This window comes from Astatotilapia calliptera, chromosome 16 (assembly GCF_900246225.1).
Source record: "Astatotilapia calliptera chromosome 16, fAstCal1.2, whole genome shotgun sequence".
Lineage (NCBI taxonomy): Eukaryota > Metazoa > Chordata > Actinopteri > Cichliformes > Cichlidae > Astatotilapia > Astatotilapia calliptera.
This window is the reverse complement of record NC_039317.1, coordinates 6,661,353-6,683,267: the sequence shown is the minus strand read 5'-3', so window position 1 is coordinate 6,683,267 and position 21,915 is coordinate 6,661,353. Positions and strand designations below refer to the sequence as shown.

At 40.8% G+C, this 21,915-nt stretch overlaps 1 protein-coding gene across 4 annotated transcripts in view; it reads right to left on the bottom strand.

The window, feature by feature from the left end:
• Nucleotides 1–21,915, bottom strand: part of man1a2 (mannosidase, alpha, class 1A, member 2) — a 144,362-nt gene that overhangs the window by 71,964 nt on the left and 50,483 nt on the right. For all 4 annotated transcript variants that reach the window (XM_026145360.1, XM_026145362.1, XM_026145363.1 and 1 more), the window contains 2 exons: nucleotides 20,631–20,727; nucleotides 4,258–4,376 (listed from right to left, as the gene is read on the bottom strand). In XM_026145360.1, the coding sequence (XP_026001145.1) occupies nucleotides 4,258–4,376; nucleotides 20,631–20,727 (216 nt within the window). The remainder of the gene's footprint in view (nucleotides 1–4,257; nucleotides 4,377–20,630; nucleotides 20,728–21,915) is intronic.

Sequence of the window (21,915 nt, the reverse complement as noted above, 5' to 3'; positions counted from 1 at the left end):
CTTATCTCCATGTCACTGTCATTGCATTTGTTTTACATTTAATAATTCTCCATCTTTTTCGTAAGGCACAAATCTCATACTCATGCTGCTAAGGGAACTTTTATTACATTAGCTGCTCCAGTGGGTATTTTGGATATCACTGTGCTGGAGAAGACACTGCTACTTTTATTTAATGAATCCAAATGGGACAATTGTAAGATGACTGTGCCAATTTTCATCTCTTTCTGTATCCTTTTACTGTTTTCTCAGGGTTAAAAACTATAAAATCTTCCGGTGTATCTCTCTCTCTTTTCCTCTGTCCTTTTCACTTCACAAATATCCACCCTTCTTATTCCTGTATATGATGCCTATATTTAATCATTCATACTTCTATCACGTACCTGCCATGTCAACTGCTGATGAATGTCTCTAAATTCTCTTAAAAATGCTTTATATAAACGAGTTGCCCTCATGGACTGTAAATAAATTGTACTATGTAGTTCCATTAAATATGGTCCAAAAGGCAACAGCACAGTGAACAGGCCCAGTTCAGTCATTTAATTTAGCAGAGGTGAGGCCAAGTGACTCTCAACCCAACGCCTATCCATAGAGCTTGAAATAGTTTGTTTTATACGGGTCTGATTTGTATTTACTTGTACAGAGTCACTACTATATCTTTACAGTGGGGCAAAAAAGTATTTAGTCAGCCACCGATTGTGCAAGTTCCCCCACCTAAAATGATGACAGAGGTCAGTAATTTGCACCAGAGCTGGGACCAAAGTAACAAAGGTCACCATCAGTAACACACTACAACGGCAGGGAATCAAATCCCGCAGTGCCAGACGTGTTCCGCTGCTGAAGCCAGTGCATGTCCAGGCCCGTCTGAAGTTTGCCAGAGAGCACATGGATGATACAGCAGAGGATTGGGAGAATGTCATGTGGTCAGATGAAACCAAAGTAGAACTTTTTGGTATAAACTCAACTCGTCGTGTTTGGAGGAAGAAGAATACTGAGTTGCATCCCAAGAACACCATACCTACTGTGAAGCATGGGGGTGGAAACATCATGCTATGGGGCTGTTTTTCTGCCAAGGGGACAGGACGACTGATCCGTGTTAAGGACAGAATGAATGGGGCCATGTATCGTGAGATTTTGAGCCAAAACCTCCTTCCATCAGTGAGAACTTTGAAGATGAAACGAGGCTGGGTCTTCCAACATGACAATGATCCAAAACACACCGCCCGGGCAACAAAGGAGTGGCTCCGTAAGAAGCATTTGAAAGTCCTGGAGTGGCCTAGCCAGTCTCCAGACCTCAACCCCATAGAAAATCTGTGGCGGGAGTTGAAAGTCCGTGTTGCTCGGCGACAGCCCCAAAACATCACTGCTCTCGAGAAGATCTGCATGGAGGAATGGGCCAAAATACCAGCTACTGTGTGTGCAAACCTGGTAAAGACCTATAGTAAACGTTTGACCTCTGTTATTGCCAACAAAGGTTATGTTACAAAGTATTGAGTTGTGTTTTTGTTATTGACCAAATACTTATTTTCCACCCTGATTTACGAATAAATTCTTTACAAATCCTACCATGTGGATTCATGGATTTTTTTTTCACATTCTGTCTCTCACAGTTGAAGTGTACCTCTGGTGCAAATTACTGACCTCTGTCATCATTTTAGGTGGGGGAACTTGCACAATCGGTGGCTGACTAAATACTTTTTTGCCCCACTGTATGTATAATTGTCTTTTCTCCCCATCTTTTCTTTTCTTAACCTTTATTTTTCCTCTTTCCCTTGCCCATCTATTTTACCCATATTGCGGCCATTTTGCCATTTTGCCCTCCCCCCTAATCTTCCTCCTTCCATTCAACTAAACTGTGACTGATCTTGACCAGTTTCAGTTTCTCTCCCAGTTGCATTTCTCCTAACCCAATTTCACCCATGTCCTCCATGCAATCTAAGCCTTTCTCCTCTCACTCCTTTCTCCTCTCACTCTCTCCATTCCTCTTCTCTGCAGAACCCCAGTGATCCCGAGGTTAATTAGCCCTCCAAGTGTCAGGCTGTTAGATCCCCTGCTTGGTGTCCTGTGATTGGCTCAGTAGGTGTAGTAAGAAGCTTGGGCACCAGAGTTTGGTGCCGGTATAAAGACAGGAATAAAAAGAGAAGAGGATTGCCAGAATGTGGACAGAAGAACTGAATTGAATTTAGGGAAAACTGATTAGAATAAACAAGACTACATGTAAAGCCACATTATTTAGAAATACAGAGGCACTTTTAAAGGCTGAGAATGCACTGAGGAGCGAGTGAGTAGTGAAAGATGGGGAATGAGTGAGCTGCTTTGGCTCAGGAGGTAGAGCAGCTCATCTACTAATCGGAAGGTTGGTCAATTCCTGCTTCAGGCTGCATGCCAAATATCTTCAGCAAGATACTAACTCCCAAGTTGTTTTCCAACTTCGGGGGTTATGTACGAATGTTAGATAGTAAACACTTAGGTAGGAAAGCATAGAAAAAAAGTGTTTATGTCAATGTGTGTAAATGGGTGAATGAGGCGAGTTGTATGAAGCACGCTTAAGAGCAGAAAATGCTAATAATGGAGTATATAGGAGGAGAAGGGCTGCAACAATTCATTGCATAATTTGAATACTTCAATTGCAAAATAATTCTCAACACAAATTCTCTGCTTCGATGCTTCCTTTAACACATGGCTCCGTAGCGTCACCATGGAGACACGTTTGCAGCTAAAACACCCCTGCAATATAAACGCATTTAGGAGCAGCGTGACAATAAAACTTTGACATTAAGGGCAAACACACTGATAACACAACAGCAGAGATGATGATGATGATGGTGTCAAAGTTTAACGTGGAGCCAGAGTCTGTTTACACACCGTGAAGAGCAAAGCGGCGGCGGCGGCGGCGCCATCACCAAGACTGAGTGAAAGAAAACATGGTTCTAGCGTCCTAAACAGCAGCACTGTTCCTGTGATCACCACTGAAGGTCAATTGATATGCCTTAGGTTAGATTCCATGTATATCTTATTTTATTTTGACTTTGGCTCTATTTGAGATTATTTATATATTTTTGCATTTAAGAAAATATTTTCTTTAAAAAATGTAATTTGATTGTATTTACGTGCCATTTTAAAGGGTTAAGTTGTTTTCTTTTTGTTTTCGACAGCTGTTTGCTCTAAAAAACTGCAATTTCTAAAAATGGAAACCAACGAGTAGTTCATTTTGAAAAACCTGTGTGTTCATTAATAAGAGAACAGCATTTCTTATCCGATTACTCGGTTAATCGATGGAATTATCGATACATTACTTAATTACTAAAATAATCAACAGCTGCGGCCCTAGCAAGCAGCACAGTCTCGGTCGTTGTGTCCTTGGGCAAGACACTTCACCTACCGCCTACTGGTGATGGCCAGAGGGGGCGATGGTGCGATATGGCAGCCTCGCTTCTGTCAGTCTGGCCCAGGGCAGCTGTGGCTACAACTGTAGCTGCCTCCAAGAGTGTGTGAATGTGAGAGTGAATGAATAATGGAATTGTAAAGCGCTTTGAGGGCCCCGAAAAGTGCTATATAAATGCAATCCATTATTATTATTATTATTATTATTATTATTATTATTATTATTATTATTATTATTATTATTATTTAAAAAAAAAAGAGGTGATTGACATCTGAAAGGAAGGAAAGAAAAGCTGGTGATGGGAGACTGAAGCAGAGGAAATAAATGAGGGGAGCTGCTGAACTGATGGACAAGACATGGAAATGAGAAACACTCAACAGAAAAGGCTGTGAGGACAGGAAGGGAGAAGAAAATGGATAGAGAGGACAAAGTCACGATTGTGACTGCAAAACACAGCCTGAATGAAGCAATGTTTGAAATCATTATTACTATAATGCTCGATATGAGGATAAATACTGAAAATATTCTCTAGTCTAATAGTTTCCAACAGCAACACTGGAGCGATACAATCTAGATGAATTAATTGGTGACAATTCAGTGCCAACATTCACAGGGATTTTGAGTAATGTTTGCATATTATTTATGGTCTAATAGTGCTGATGGGCTGATGAAAAATCATGTCAAGAAAGCATGCATCAGATCAATGAGCACTCCGGTGATATTTATTTAAGTGCAAGTCATCTCTTATGACAGCAGCACATTAAGAGCATTATGTGGACAAGCTGGAGACCATCATTAAGATATTAATGGAAGGCTTAATTATACCCAAGTGTTCTTGGGTATTTTATGTGTAGAGAGGGAAGGTGGGTACACACCACACTGAAGTCCAGATTCTGTTCAATCCACTCCTGGCCATCCTTGAACTCCTCGTGCAGACCCATGATGTACAGAGTATCTACTGCATCCACGATGGTTGCCCCCAGTTGAGAACTACCTGTACAACACACAAGATCAAACAATTGAAATTCTTCCATCAGTTATTGCTCATATGAATATTTATTTATGCAATTAACAGTGACATTGGTTTTACATCCATCAGAGGCTCTCCCAAAGACGCATGCATGGAAAAAGCTGCAAACTGTACACAGTGCAAGAGATGCACTGAACTTATTAAGAGAAAGTGAAAAGTCAGTGCAGATAACAGTTGGATCTATTTTCTACAAAGATTTAGTCTGTGCAGCGTTATCGCTCCAACAACGATGATTTACCCCTAACCTGAGGATAAGCACGTCACATATCGCACTACTCAGTCCAAGAGGCCTGCATGTGTGTTGCTGTTCTTTGCCTCTGTTGACAACAGTTCATCCAGTCCACTTTAAACTTGCTTTACTGATTATTTTGTGTTTTTGGAGTGTAAGCCTGTGTACGTCTTTGACAGGACATTCACTGATCACATGGTCAAGATAATTTTCTCTCTGATTAGCCACCGTCTCATTTGGCATTAGCATTGTTCTTCAGGCTCGCTCAATGGGTTTGTCTTTATTAGCACCAAACCCTGTAGCTTTCCTTTTTCCAAAGTACTAACAATTTGTGTGTCTGGTGGCTTTTAGAAAAACTGTGTGTGTGGCGTTAACTGAAATTTGTCAAATATAGCTACAATTACACACTCTACTCTCGCTTACGTTACTTATACTGTAAATTAGTGTGTTTAACTTTAATATAATTAATTTATTACTTAAAGTATGCTTACATTTTTGCTCAATTTACTGTGAATACAGAACAGGCTTGCTGCTGCTGTAAATGTACAGCTTTAAATCAAATCATTGGACATAATTACATCAACCCAGACAGCAGTTACATTTAAAATGTTTATAATACTTCAAATAAATAGTCGGATGCGCATTTACAGCCACAAGCTAACATGACAATAGCTTGTGACATTGACACACCACCACATAAACATTCTGAACAACAAACCAATAAAAAAAAAATCCCTCTCACGCAGTTCAAGATGGATCTTTTAAAGCTAATCAGAACTCAGATCATTGAAATCAGCAAAAAGTAGACAGTTAAAAAAAAAAAAATACCAAGAAGCCAAGGAAGCTGCAATCAGTGCATTTCTAATAAAAAAAAGAAAAGAAAGAAGGAAAATAAAAAAAACAGAACTTAAAACTGTTGAATTAATATTTTCAGAAAGATATGGAGTGGCCAATCAATGGGCAAAAGCATTCAGCCAAGGCGAATGGTAGCAACCATAAAAAATGATCAGTTTGCAGCCACAGGAGCAGCTCTGTGTGTTTGTCTGTTATTCAGTGACATTTTAAAATGTTTTTCCTTTGCTAATGTGTGTTCATATAAAGCATGTCACAGTAGGACTAATTCAAACACATTGCCACATTTCATTGCCTTTTCCATTCTGAGGAGGAGACTAGTAATCATAAGACATTACAGGAACAGGGAACTGCTTATTATAAGTTATTAAAACTGACTTTGTGCCTATAAGGTTCAACTTTATGTAAATCAAAACCCTCCTTAGAAATTAAAGTGAAAAAAGGAGTTATAGGATATTATAGGAAATATCATCAAAATGACTATTTCATCAGATCATCTACACCCTTTCTACTATTGCCTTCCAGTTTGCTTTAGTTCGGTTTGCATACATTACCACCATATTTCAGAGGTAAAAGTCAGTGGCACTGCCCTTTAAAGCCGTCCCCATTTCATATCAGAAGCTGCGTGAACAGCTAGAATTCCTGAGTCTGCTCGCCATCCCTTCTTATCTATGAATCCATTCAAAAGGAGAGTGTCTGGCTTCATGCAGGAGCTGCAGTGTTATTATCATCATAGACAGGAACCTCTAAATCACTCTAAAAATACACTGCAGTCAGGCGGGCGGAGCTGATAGCAAGATGCCCTGGCTGCCTGCCGGATCTTGACAGATTGGCGCGACCGTTGGTATAGCAGAGCCCCTCTGCTGCACCACACAACCCCCATCTCCCTCCCTTCTGTCACTTTCATCACCTACAGGTACGCTTGAGGCTCCCATAGCAATGTGACACTGCTGACGCAAAGACAGAGGCCTGTCAAAGATACCGTCTCAGAATACTCCTCTAAAGGTCTTGTGCAATAGCTCCTAAATGCAGTGCTTCCTATGTGTTCACAACAATGACACCTCTGCTCTGTCAATCATTAACACTGTTGTGTTGTGAAGCAAATGAAATGTGACACTAACATTTTATATACGGACCTGTTTTCTTCTAAAACAACAAAAGGGTATCAAACCTCTTGTCTATGGTCCAGAAAAGAGGATTTTAATACCAAAAGGAGTTTTGGTGTTTATCAAACATCTTGAACAGAAGACATCCCAGACAACGTATGTTGTGTTAAAATGTCTTGGATTTGAAGATAACAATTTGGGTATTGATCCAAATAGAAATAAAATAGCCCTTAAAATCCTCTGTAAGTGATTATTCAATCCTTATGTTCATGACAAAACCTGCAAGTGATACTTCAAAGAACTGGAAATACTGTAGAGTCTTTACCTTACAATATAAAGCACCTTGAGGTGACTGTTGCTGTGAATTGGTAACATATAAACAAAAAGGATTGGACTGGATTAACTGATTGGGGACAAATTGCCCTTCTGTATGTAGAGCAGAAGATCTTAGCGAAAGGCTTTTTTCTTTGTTCATTTTTAAAAACTCCAACTTCTCACGTAGTGAAGGTGTTCTCTGGGTTTTTCACCTCGTCCGCCAACATGAAAACCAATGACAGCGGAGCATTTCTTTGGCCAATCCAATCTAGCAACAAGCTCATCAAATGAATCACCCTCCATCTTCTAATCCCAACTCCAAATTCAAAGCAAAAGAAAATTTAAATGTGCAGATTACTTATGCGTATCCGCCGGACTCTTCTGGGTGCGTTTCTCTAACCTTGAGAAATTCTGCTCGCTCTCATCTTTGGAAATAACCTTGTTATCACACCTGGAAAGTTTCTCTCTCCAGCTCAGCCTCCATCTTTTCGTCTGCCCCTCCCTCGTATACCGAACCATCTGCTTGTGCTCATTCATCACTGTCTTGCTGCGTTCTCCCTAATCTTTCCTTGATCGCTCCATTCAGAACCCAGATTCGCGAACAATCCATTCACGCTTTTTTACATATACATCTCATTAAAAAATTTATTTTTTGTTAATTTGACTCAACATCTTTCCCTACGAACGGTCACCATGCATCTTCCTGTATCATCTCTGTCATGTCCTGTTGCCATGGGTTTTCACGACCTGACTGCTCTGCAGCCTTGATATAAACAACACCAAAGGCATCACATGAAGTTGAATTGGTGCTTCCAGGAGTTGATTTTAGGGTTGCCAGGCGCTGCTTATCAGAGACAAATTGGCCGGGATGACGTTTATTTATTCAGGGAATTATTGCCACTGCCTCGTGCACACAGACCTCGCCAGCTGCAAACCAACACACACTCTCATCAGGTCTCCTGCTCTTTTAACATAGATTCATGTACTCTCCCTTCCCTTTGATACACCACACAGCTTCTCACTACTTCAACTGAACTCCACCCCCCACTCTTCAACATGCTCTCTCCATCTATCACAATTTCACACACCTCTCTCTCCCTCTCCCCCTCCATTATCTCTCTCTCCCTCTCTCGAACACTCACACTCTCCGTCCCAGGCTCCGTGCCGGTTTCATTAGACGACAGGTTTCAGAGGCATGAATTCACACGAGGCACGAAAACGTGATGCCATTATTCAGTCTCCATTCTCCCTGTCTTGTAAACTGTCGGCTCAGGGAGAGTGGGAGATGATTGAGAGCTCAGGTGTGTGTGTTTGTGCGTGTCATGCATAAATTCGCTTGGTTTGGCTCTGAATCGAATGAAAATGGAAGAAAGTGTAGAGGTGATGTGTGGAGATACATACAAAGCATTTGTGTTTCAAGCGTCCGTGTCGTGCCTTGTGTTTCTTATCATGACCTCTACACAACTCTGTGGACATGCAGGTCTAGTTGCAAGTCTACTCTTCTTACTCCTGTACAGACTATTTCTCCCTAACATCCAGGGCTGCCCTCCGAAAGCTGAAGTCAGAGATCCCACATTTAAGTTGCAGTGTGTTTGAGGACGTGTGATGAAGCTGAAATCTGAGGTTTAAGTGTTACCAGAAGAGCCGTTCCCTTTAACAAATCTCTGTATGATGCTGCGTTTACTGACCTACAAGAAAGTAAATAAGGGTCTGGTTCTTGCCAAATTATGAGACCCTTCCTCCCTTCAGTAGAGAAGAGCTGATCCAAACAGAACAAGCTGACAACGTACCATGCTGCTCGAAGCCTGGTACATTTAAATGTCGGAAAAAGTTTTTAAAATTCTAAATGCAAACTGAGGAAGAGCTACTCCTACTACTACAACAAACAGGAAATGTGTCTAGTGTTCCACACTGCTGAATCTAAATAACACGTGTTATAGGTGCTTGTTATTCCAGGAACTCATTAAGATAGATGGACACATCAGCCATCTATTTTAATTAACATTGCAGCTAGAGAAGTGCAGGTCATGAAATATTAAGCCGTGGAAGTGCCGAATGCAGCCACATGTAGAACGAGGCAGGCTGTGCAAACAGAGCACTGGGGGAACTATGGGTGAACTGAATAGAGAGTCTAGAGTGTGGAGAACTAATCCGAGCAAATAAAGAGTAAAATTAAGAGCAGAGCAGCAGGATTATGCCGGTTTCAGGACTGAAGAGCAGAGATGAAGATGTGAAGAGCTGCAGAATGAGGTGGATCAGTGTGAACAGTGAGAGGTTGCAGGCAGACGTAGACAAAATCAGAAACTTTAACTTTTCTGATTTGTAAAATGAATAAATCCTCTAAACTTAATCTTAAATACCAGTGTTTTAAATCTAACTTATAATTTGGAAATTATTGTAAAAAGTTATGTAAAATGAACAATTTTACATTTACAGGAAATGCCTTTTGTTGCCACTACGTCTGTTGTTGCAGGATGGGGCCAAAATCTTTCCAGTGGTTTAAAAAATGATATTGAAAATCAAGCATTTTCCTGGGTATCAGTATTGAATTTGAAAGTATCATGACAACCCTGCTCCATTTAAAGAAACAGTATTTTCTCTGGAGTGTTCAGGATACCTGGAAATACTCCAGTTCGACTTTAACAAAGTAGCCGAGTTCAGTTAGTGTCTAAGAAATCCGATATAATCTATCGCGTGATTTACAATCTGGAGTCGTTCGGCAGGATACCAAAATATGGAAAACTCAGTTCGCCTATGTCGAAGCATGAACGTAAGCGAGTTGCAGCGGTTCAGTGTCAGCATTTGGAGCTTCGCTAGCAACCTGGCATTTCATCTCCGACAAAGTTATCCCGAGAGAAGTAAAGCAAGTGTGTAAGTCCATCTCTGAATGTTTGTAAAGCATTCCCACGTTAAGCTTAACGAGCGACTGCCTCTCGCTCTCCGGCTGCTACTTCAATCGTGAAACTGCTTAAATGATCAGCTGATCGGCTTTTCTGTTGTGAGTCTCTCTTGTTTGTTTTTGGTCCACTTTGCGCCAGAAAGAGGAAACCAGCGGCTGAACAACAGCAGCACGTTTAAGCTTGATCAGCTGTTGTTACAATTTATTTAATATTACTTTCTACTCGAGGATCTTTTTCTACGTAGCTGACGGCTGGTAACTGTGCAGGGGCGGATCTAGCAAAGTTTAGCCAGGGGGGCCGATAGGGCATTAACTGGGAAAAGGGGGCACAAAGACATACTTTTCTTTCTTATTCTCATTTAAAATGTCTAGCTTTTAATAAATAATTATCTGACACCCAAAGTTTTAATTTGATGTAAAATGAATAGAAGTCAATTACTGTATATAGTGACTATTAAGTCTAATATATATACCCTAGTAAGCTATAGTACTTTTTCCTTTGGGAAGGTACCATCTGTGCAGTCTGCAATTTTGTTGAAGAAAGATGTTGAATCTATTTAATATTTCTTGAAAAATAATTGATTTCTGTGCATTTTTTTTCACACTGCATCAAATTAAGGTTGATTACGTTGATTAAGCATCATGAGGTGGAGCGTGAGGGGTGGTTCCCTATTTTTTATTTATTTATTTTTGTTGTTGCTGGGAGTTGGAACCCTATTAGTTAGGTTGCTTAATATTTACGCTAAGTACTCTTTAAAATACCAGAATAGGGAGGATGGTGTAGGTCTAAGTTTATTAGATTGATCAGTATTGCTGAACTATGAAATATTTTTTTTGTATACAGGTATAACAGAATAGCTTTAGTGTAGTTGTTGTTTTAAACTTGAGTATGAACTTGCAGACTTGCAAAATGCAGCAAGATATTTTAAAAAACAGTTTTGTTGATTAAAAAACACTATATCGGATTCATATCGGTATCGGCAGATATCCAAATTTATGATATCGGTATCGGTATCGGACATAAAAAAGTGGTATCGTGCCATCTCTATTAGTGTCACAGGGATTTAATCTACTATCTAACTCGATCATAAATGGCATCGTTTCTTCACAAATGCTGCAGCTGTTACCAGCAGAAAAAATAATTCCTAACATATATGTGGTGCAATTTTGGGAGACGTGAAATAAAATGAGCTGGAGTCACCAAAGTCAAGATTACCATGATGCCTTTTGCTTTAAAGTGAACCTTTGTTCCAACAAATTTAGCAAGCACAGTTAAAGCGTCCTGCACAGTTCTGGACCGTTTGTCCTCTTCTATGGACCCAGGTCCTGTGTGGCCCTGCAGCCTGTCCTGTAATATACCCAGTGGCAATTAATGAAGCCAAATCAAACTCCCCAAGACAATTCAGACTAGCCTGGCTGGCGATGAGTAACTGGTTACCAACTTATTTGGCAGCAGAATTAAACATCTGCTGTGTTCTGTTTTCTGCCTCAGAGTGTTACTGGTCAGTCTGGGCTTTTCAGCTCTACATGAGCTCCCTGGCTAAACCTCAGCCCGGATGCCCGTTTCCAGGCTCGGTGCCAAAGAGCCTCAGTCGGCACTGGTCTGAGTGTAAAGGTATTTGCTGGCATCCCCTTGCCCCATGTGCAAAGAAAATTAAACAAATAGCTTTGACAACAGTGTCGCTTGTGTTTGCAAATGAAGAGTTGAATGGTCAAAGGATTTCAGCTCAGTTAATGATGACACAATCGAATTAGATAGGCCACCATTATGTGATTATATGACAATATGTGCAACTCTCCTGCACTACGGGCGGAGCTAGGATTATAGGGTTACTGTGAATCCCTATATCACATATATATCCCCACATGGCTACTGTGAGTGTTTGTTTTTCCACCCTTGAGCCTAGTTTGAATACAAAGTTGTAATAAAATTGCTGGTATTATTTTCTGTAATTTGGCCTGGCCTGTCATGGACAGAACACTACAGGTCTGTCTAAAAGAACACGACTCAGAACTGAATATTAACTCAGAAGAAAGAAGAAAACAGATTCAGCAAATTTGATCTACACTACATTTTCCATATCCAACAGACAAGTTATACAAAGTTTAGATAGGTGTCTATGCTCTTTTGGTGACTGTGCTAATCTTTGTGAAAAATAATTTAAAAAGGTAATAAAATAAGAGATGTGAGATGTGAACAATGTTCCTTAGCACTGCAATCAAGTTAAAAAAAAATGTCTTCTTGTCAAGAGGTAATAATCGCCCACAAGGACAATGGAACCAGAAAAACATCTGCAAAGCGTATTTTTCATCACTCCATTTTATTAAATCTTAATGACTAAAAAGGTCATCTAAATGATCCATCTGCTCAACCCTCTACACCACAGACTTCAGCCACTGCACAGAGACCTGCCATCTTCAGAAGTTTTCTGATGACTCTGCGGTGGTTGGATGCATCAGCAGGGATGATGAGACAGAGTACCGGGCTGTGGTCGACTCCTTTGTCACGTGGTGTGAGCAGAATCATCTGCAGCTCAACGTGGCAAAGACCAAGGAACTGATCGTGGACTTCAGGAAGACCAGGAAACACTTGACCCCTGTTTCAATCCAGGGGGTCAGTGTTGACATTGTGGAGGACTATAAATACCTTGGAGTACACATTGACAATAAACTGGACTGGGCTAAAAACACCACAGCACTTTACAGGAAGGGCCAGAGTCGTCTCTATTTTTTGAGGCGACTGAGGTCCTTCAACATCTGCCAGAAAATGCTGAGGATTTTCTATGAGTCTGTGGTGGCCAGTGCGATCCTCTATGCTGTTGCATGCTGGGGGAGCAGGCTGAGGGTCGCAGATGCCAACAGACTTAATAAACTGATCCGTAAGGCCAGCAATGTTGTGGGGATGGAGCTGGACTCCCTCAAGGTGGTGTCGGAGAGGCGGATGCTGTCCAAGATAAAGACAATGTTGGATAACACCTCCCACCCACTCCATGACATGTTGGTCAGTCACAGGAGCTCGTTCAGTGAGAGACTGAGATTACCGAAAAGCACCACTGAACGACACAGGAAATCATTCCTGCCTGTGGCCATCTCCCTGTACAACGCATCCACTTAACACACTGTTTGCTGCTACAACTACACATGTTTCTTTTCCAGCTATTTATTTATAAGTGACTTATGTATGTATGTATATATATGTATATATTGTACTATTCTTAGTTAGCGTATTGTCTGTCTTGTCTTAATGTTGGTTTAAAATGGAGCACTGTAACAAAAAATAATTTCCCCCAGGGATCAATAAAGTATTCTGATTCTGATTCTGATATGGGCGTTAAGCGGGTTACTAGGGCAATTATCGCAGCCTTTCTTGTACAAAGTTACTGCAATCTAGCCTTTCAAAAGCTCAATTTATGTTTCGTGAGTCAAAGTCTCCTTTGTTTAAAACACAAAGCATAATGTCAAATGTGGGTCTTTGTCACTGACAGACAAAAAAAAACAAAAAAAACCCCAACAAAGCTGAGGAAAGTCATCTGTATGAAAAGAGAACGTTGGCCAAGATGTGTAAGTGTGGGCAATGGGGAGGAAAGAGGAGTGTGACCTTTCCTGAAGTATTTTAGTTAAATAAAAGGTCAGCAACTCCTACAAAATCTAAATGGTATGCACATGAAATTTTCTGGGAGACAGAACTATACAACCAATTTATCTGAAACAAATTCACATCAAAACAACTGGGCCGCCGAGTACAACTTTTTCACAGCTTTGCACTGCCACCAAACCTCCCTGCACTGTACTGAATCAGATCCCTTTAACAAAAAGTAACAACCCGACTGGTTCCAATGAGCCCAAACCAATTATTCAGCAGCAGTTATACAACCTTGATCATCATCTGCTCACATTGATGGCAGACAATAAAAATGCCAAAGCCTGTGGGTACAAACCTACAAGGTGATGTTTTGTTTAAGAACCTTCCCCTTTTTCTTCTCTGTTTGAGAGGCTTATGCACATTCCTGCTGGACTCAGCAGCAGGCAAATCCTTCTGTTTCCTGCTGTCCAACTCGGCACTGGCAGCCCTGCTGAAAGTTTAATCTGAAAGGGAGGCTCACATTAATGTTCTGAAGAAGATTTGATGCCTTGTTTGGGAGCAGAATTCAGGTCTTACTCTTCACTCTCTTTTCACATTGTAACTGTTCCAAAGCCTGTCAGGGTAGGAATTATGTAACAAGCTCAGTCATAAATAGAAGTACCAATTAATTCTAGCAGGTACAGATCAGATCTGAAGTGGTGTCAAGAGGTTACAATTACTAATAATACATTTTTAGAAGCCATAAAAAATGCATTTAACCTTAACCACTAATGTAAGAATTTCCATTTGTTTTCATGGTTATGTTTCACTGCTATCAGATTACAATATATCCAATAACTTACTAATAACTTACTTCCAACTCGGCAATGGAATATAGTGATGGTTACTGCTCTAACTACAGCCTGACATCATGAACCTGTGATTCCAGAAACACTAAGAATTTCAGTGAGCAAATTTGCCACCGTTACCACTGTGAACCTGAAATGTGCAGACAAGCATGGCAACAGTAACTAAGAGGCATGGAGCTTAGTGAAGCATCAGCTGGATTTCTCTCTGTCTTCCCCTCCACAATCCCTGATCTCTGCTTCACGCTCTTCCTCTGCTTCCTATTCTGCTGCAGAAAGCAGTCTCGAGTCTTTGGGCCATCATTAGGAAGCAATCATCAGGCAAACCTTTCACCCCACTCCACTCTTTCTTACTGTCTCAGTCATCAACACATCCAAGCATACAACGTGCAAGCTTTGGGAGTGAAATGCCTTCAGTTAAACATGCATGGCTTCTCATCCAACATGGAAAATCACTTCTGTTACTAAGTATTAACCAACAGAATATTAGTTTCCCATTATTTCCAAAATATGAGATGAGTAAGAGTTTCCTTTTACAAACAAACAGAATAATTTTTTTTTTAAAAAGCTTGTGTTATAAACTCTCGGCACTGTCAAGTAAATTTTCCTACTTGAAGCACACATGCCCGTGAACAAAGTAACCTAGCTAAACTGTGGTTGTTTGGAGGTAAAACTGATAGTGTCTCATCAGTTTTACCTGTACACGAGAGATGTGTCTGCAAATAAAATGTAGAAGGTGAGTGATAATGACACCCTGTCAGGTGAAATGTTAGGAAGGTATTTATGTATGCAAAACAGATCTAAGTTCGGCGACTCGCCTATGAACAGTAAGGGTTTGGCTGACACCGTTTTACACTTACGAGCACCAAACTAAGACCATGGTAATAGTGCCATAAGATTTCTGGAATCAACCCTCATGAAAAAGGCAACAACAGTGAGGAGTTTTGGATAATAGCTTACAGCTGACAGCATGCTGCATCCATAAAAAGATAACTAAGGAAGTACTAGAAGTAGGCTCTGTGGGTTATTCAATATCTTGCGATCAATGCTGACAATACACCCAGAGCAGCACAAGATGCATCGCATTGCTTTTGTTTGTATACAGAGACTTTATGGACATGCACAAATACTCTAACATATCACGAATACCCCAAAAGGTGTATTCAGTTCATTTGGACGTAGTGTTTATAGTGGGAGAAACGTTCAGCTGACTGCAGGCTTCCCCAACCTTATAAACAGTACTCATGGCCGCTGATCAATGATCTTTGATTAATGATCAACGCACTTTGATTGGTGGTTGATCAATGGTCATGACAATTTCCATATTAATGATCAAGGAACTGACCTCATAGCCAAACAGTCAAGGCACACTTTGGTACAAGAACTCAGTTTATGGCACTAGATATTACTTATTTAATATCTGCACATAAACATGTTATTTTGCTTACTGATCATGAAGCCATCACATAAAGGCATGTAAGCAACAGGGTCAAGTAAAGTTACATGACACTGAGTGAAAGTGGTCATTACATCATCCACACAAACCCAGCAGAGATAATGTGAGAAGGAATGAAAATCCAGTAGCTCTACAGAAGATTACATGGCTGAGTCTACTGATTAGCAAAGCTTGAAATCAAAGTAGGGTTTGATCTGGTATTTTTACAGGACTCTGAAAGTGACTGAAGCCAAAGAGAACCTACTGGTACACAGAGGGCCTGTAGATAGTCTTCTAAACCCCCCACCCCCAAATGACTCGTATACTGAAAATCCTGTAATAATTCTTTTTGCTTTACTTGAATGCAGTAATTTATGAGCTTTAATGCCATTAAGAAAAGCAGCAAAACAAAGAAACAGCATCAAATGCTTTTGAGATTACAACCGAGAATGTGTTGTTGAAAACTGAGTTTAAAGTGACAGATCATCTCTGTGGGCAAACAACCAAAGTAATCTTGTAATGGAAAAAGCATGCTATGAATAATGAGGCAGCTCTCTCCAGTACTGAGCTGACAGTGGATCCAGGTGTCCAAGCCTCATCCCCGCTTTGCATCATCCCCATCGCCTCCAACCTAACAGGCCTCTAGCAACAACATGCCTGAGGCTGTCTGTAATATCATTTACTGTGAGCGTGTCAAACTGCCGCTGGGGAAAAGCCATGGGGATGAGATATGAGCAAATCTCCACTTGCAGGTTTAGATGAAAATCGCTGGACTGCAAAACCAATAAAGCAATAACAGCCACTAGACAGAGTATGGATGGCAGGCCTCAGACTCACCACTGAACTCCCTCGCGTGTCGCGAAACGAGACTAAAGCCGCTGAAATTACTTCAAAAAGCCACAAATTAAATCTATAGAAAGTAGCAACCCTAAGAAACAACACTCCTCAATTTCTACTGCAAGTAGGGCTACAACGATTCGCTGGCATCATCGATGACGTCGACTACAACAAATAGTCGACATTTACATTGTCAATGTGTCGTATACTAATACCACGTAAATGCATGTTTGTAACTGCAATACACTACAGGAAGCTATGGGGGCAGTATCGCCTCCATCGTCTGCCAAGACTGGAGTCAAAACGAATGAAAAAGATCGCACTGCAAACGCAAAGCACGAGGACGGAAAAAAAATTAATTGTCTACATGACTGTTACCGCATCATCATTTCTAATTCTGTTTTGTTCTGTTTTAGTAGTATTAGGCACAGGCATATACTAGTTTTAAAAAAATCCAGTGTATTTGCTACTTTTGTCTTACAGAAAGGTCATGAGTTATAGTGGCTTGAACTGTGTAGACAAAGGATGTGTTTGGATCTGAAGTCAAAAATCAACTCAGCTCATCTCAACAGAATAGGGTGGAAAAATAAATGCATCGGCATCAGCGCGAGGCAGAGGAGACAAGGTTATCTGAGGCACAATGGGAGCCCTGGTCCACTTGTTACCATTCTGGCCAGCCCTCTTCTCTCAGGACAGATTAAGGCTGAGCTGGAAGGCATGCAGTGAGCACAAAGAGCTTTACGCATTTTCTTTTTTAACAGCTGCATGGAGGGCATGTTAAATAGAAGCTAGCTGTATACAAACTGTTATGTATGTAATGCTTTTGTCGGGAACAGAACGCTTCTCAGTTCTAGCCTGAAACGGGACGATGCCGCGCTCGCTTGGTCGGAGATGAGAAATCTTTCCACATTGCCCTCCAGTCAAGAAGTCAGGTTCAGAATTCAAGTTTAAAGAAATGCAAAGGGATACTTTTTATCCCAACGTGCAGTGCATCAGGGTCTAGCAAAATATGAACGTGGTTTAAATCCATAACTCGCACTATTTTCATCCAGTCAGCCAGACTTTTGGATGTCTGAGTCCCCCGTGTTAAAAGCAGTCAATGTCAGTAATAGCTAACACAGCAGGAGGTCCACTGCATCTCTCAAATACTGCTTTTTCTTTCTGCATTCTGCACTCTCTCCAAATCACACCAAAACACAATCAATACCGCCTGTAAGAAGACAGGATACGCCTCATCAATAATGGAAGTGTGTTTTGTGAGGAGCGCAATGCTTGATTTTGCCTTGTGTCTTGCTTGTATTTTATTGGCCACCCAGTGAATAATAACAGCATCTATCCAGAGTCAGCTATTACAAGGCGGCAGGGGAAAACCACCCAGACAGACACAATGATAAAACACAAAAGGACATGCTGCAGATGAACAGTCAGACACACATGAATACTAACAAATGGAAGTGCGCACACACACACAAGCAGCATCTATCTACCATTTAGCAGCAGCTCATAAAATAACAGAGGCGCCTCCGGCCAATTTGCCAGACGGAACGTTCCAATTTGACACAAACGCCTCATAAGCATGCACCCTCACACCACACACACACGCACATAAACGCACACATCCAGCAACATTAGCATAAACACACAAGTCAAGCTGGCAACTCAAACAGATAAACAAGCACAAAGCCACATTTTCACAGGTATAAGCTCACAGTATCCAATGAGTTAAATCATTATTGGCAGTGATTATTACTAACACATCTATCGATATTAACCATAGCTCTCCTCATCTTTTCACCATTTACTTTCGTAATTCAAATGAATCAAACACGACACAAAGGCAAAGGCTGCAGCCTACACAGTCATTCCATCCAGCTATTGTTTAGCAGGTTATGTGCTAATTGCGTCTTCTTTACAAAGCTGTGACAGAGGGCTGGATAGCTCTGGATAGCTGTGTGCCTACTTCATCAACTCTGAAAGCCATAGACCACAGATGAAGACATGCAATTGACTAATAACACAAGGAGGTACAAGAAAAAGCTTGGGAACGCTTTGAAATAACCTGGATTTCTCTATTGATTACTGACAGAATGTGACCACCTAAGACAACTGTGGATATGCACCATCTGAACTAATAGCACACAGGCAGTTTGAAGTGGCCAAAGCAAAACTGTAGAGATGCAAGAAGCCTGAAAATGCTACACGTATATTTCTAACATTCTGGCTGCAACAGAAGCATATTTCATTTCTAAAGCATGGCAGAGGCTTGGGTTTGATTTGCTGACTCTGAGCTTGGTTGGCTTTCAGCACTGAAGAGAACACTGAATTACACACTGCATCAAAAAAGCTCGGGGGCACCCATAGTACACAAACTACTTTTCCGGGATCCACCATGATCTGACTCACATGAAGATCTGACCATTTTTATACGTAATAAAATGAGAGATCTTCATAGCTCCAAAGGATTCACAAATGTACAAATGCCTTACAGCAACATCAAACATGAGCACGTATGAAAAACAGCTTTGCTAGCGCAATCATTTTGCCCATTTATCAATTAAGAGAACTATTTTCAGAACTTTTGGTTCATAAAGATACCAGTAACATTTTCTATATCAGAAATTTGGACAACCTTGCTGACAAAAATTCCGTCTTAACTGGGCACTGGTTATTTAAAACTACTATTATTTCTTCACTTCAGCAGCTTCTGTTTTTTAAAATGCCTCAGGCACGAGCTAAGCCAGGTATAAATATTGTATTTGTTACAAGAATGAACTCAAGAACCTTTGTGCTCTCTGAGCTCTCGGGGAACTGAGGACTCAGTTAGCTGGGCTGCACTCGTACTAATAGATTTACAGTGTATAACCAACAGGTCAAATTAGCCAGGCAACCCGGCCAATCAAAGCAATCTGTGCTTTTAGGGGGGAGGTTTTTAAGAGACAGAAGCTAAAACTGAGCATTTCTGGTACAGGATATGAAGAGCTATTGCAACAGATAACAGAAGTAAAAAAAAAAAAAAAAAATTCTGAACAAGCATCCAAACATATCCCAAAATAAAATGATAAATCTGCAACTGAGCATAATACGAGCACTTAAAGTTTGCATAGTTATGAACTTGCAGACTATTCACAGCCAAAATTTATCAGCTCCCATTTGCCCAAAGGAGCTTTGCAGTGAGTTTTAGCCCCCTGCATAGCCTGTCTAGCCTGCAACTTTAGTGTTTTGGTTAATTGGCGCAGTTCTTAGTGGGCGGTCCTTCTCAGTCAATAAGTTCTAAAAAGCCTCTGTACACTTCAGACTACACAGCAAGCAGCAGACAGGCAGAGTGGAGCATCAGCTGCTGAAGAGCCAGATAGTTTTGTACAAGTGCTGGCAGAGACCAAAAAAGAAAGACTTCACAGACTTCCAAACATATAGATATATAGATAGAGATAGATAGTTTAAGCTATAATTCAGTCATTTTAACATTTTATATGAATCGTTTCTGTAAAACATATTTAATTTGAACAGCAGGTAATGTTGTTAATGTTTTGAAAATGTACAAAATGTTCAACTACAACGAGTGTAGTGGCTGGATCATTGTGATCATCATAGATGGCAGATAAAGAGGTGCATACCAATAAACAATTCCCGATTGTCTCTCCTTGTACAAAAAATAATTTCTCACCAAGCATTATCAGCTACACTGTCTAATTTTAAACCTAACACTACAACTTTACTGTGATAAGGCTGACACATTGGAGTGTTAGCCCAACAGTGAGATTATTTGAGTGTTTATTGCTCACTAACAAAGTGCAGATCTATGCACTAAATAAAGACTTGTTAAATATCTGCAGTATCTCAAATACATTTAGATTTCTCCTGTTCGTCACGTGCATCCTCTTGTTGCAGCCTCAGCGAGCCTATGCTCGTGTTTGCAAACATTTTTTTCCCCTAATGTGATATGCATCCTGCTGGAGGCACTATCGCATGACCTTGTCCACAAGAGAAGGAGCCGTGTGTGTTTGTCTGAGTGTTAGGAAGATGGTGTGTGTGTGTGCACATCACGCATGCATCCAAGTGCGACTTATGAGTGTGTGAGCAAACTGCCGATGGGTAAAGGCGGCAGTATCTGGCTTACCAAAGATATTTGTGGAATGTCCTTTCTTGGCGATGGGCTTTAGCTCGTTGTGACCCCAGCCGTACTGTCTGTAGCTGTCCCAGGCATGTTTCATCATCTAAAAAAAACAAACAAACAAAAAAAACAGTATGTTAGAAGAAGCAAAGTCCTTTGACACGTGTGACATCACTGTCAGAAAAAACAAAAGGGACACAATCATACAGTCATCATGGTGGTATGATTTCAAGTTGCACTGATATAATTTTCATTTGAGCATTACATTGGTTTATTTACAGCAGCTGTTGTAGCCTGGGTTAGTTGTCATAGGAACGTGAAATCCACCAATCAATTCAATGCAAAACAATAGTGTTTTTCTACACACAGGCCCAATGGCAAAGCCTCGTCTTCTCTCTATATATATCATTATATTGCATTACTTCCTTTCAACCAATCATACAGACATCGGTCCACTGAACAGAGAAGAATAAGACTCTACTTTTCATATGAGCTTTGAAAAGAGGCTGGAAAAGAGGAGACTCGGGGAGGGAAGGAGGATAAAAAGAGCAAGAGATTGGGAGATGAGCCCTGACATGGAGGCTGATGCTGTGAAGAGGCGCTCCAGGGCAAACAGAGAAGATGACACAGCCAAGGGAGGAAAGAGTGCCAGCTTTTACTGAATCAGTGCTGCTCTCTATCCATTTCAAAACACCTCCTCCCCTTCGCAACTCTTACACATGTGGCATCGACAACAGAAAAAAGAAGAAGGCACATTTCCTGTTCATGTGGCCGTGTATTGTATATCACAGTCTCATTTATATGGATATCTGCTGATTTCTTGCCCTCTGTTGCAGTCTGTCTACATGACTGTTACCTCATCATCATTTCTGGTTAATGATGATCTCGGTTTTGACAAAGTGACTAAGATGTAGAGCTCTTCCCAATACCAATTGAAAGTTGGGGTTTCCCCAACTACAAGCTACAAAATTTACAAAAATGACAAAGTGCATCTCTGGCCCATAAAATATAGACCTGTCATTTTACGGCCACCAAGCTACACCAGTTTCCCTCTCTGTCCAACAGCCTGCCTCTTTATGCCACCATGAGCATCCAAATCCTCTTCCAACTTTCTCTCTCCTTGGAGCAGGCATGCAGCCAAGCTAATAAAGACAAGGGCCAGAAGTTTCATTGTGTTCTTGGCTTCGTGGCTTTCCATGACGCACTCTGTTCACGCACCGAGGATTATAAATCAAATTAATACGCACCGGGACATGGACACTTAAACGTTGGCTGACTCCCTCTGATATGT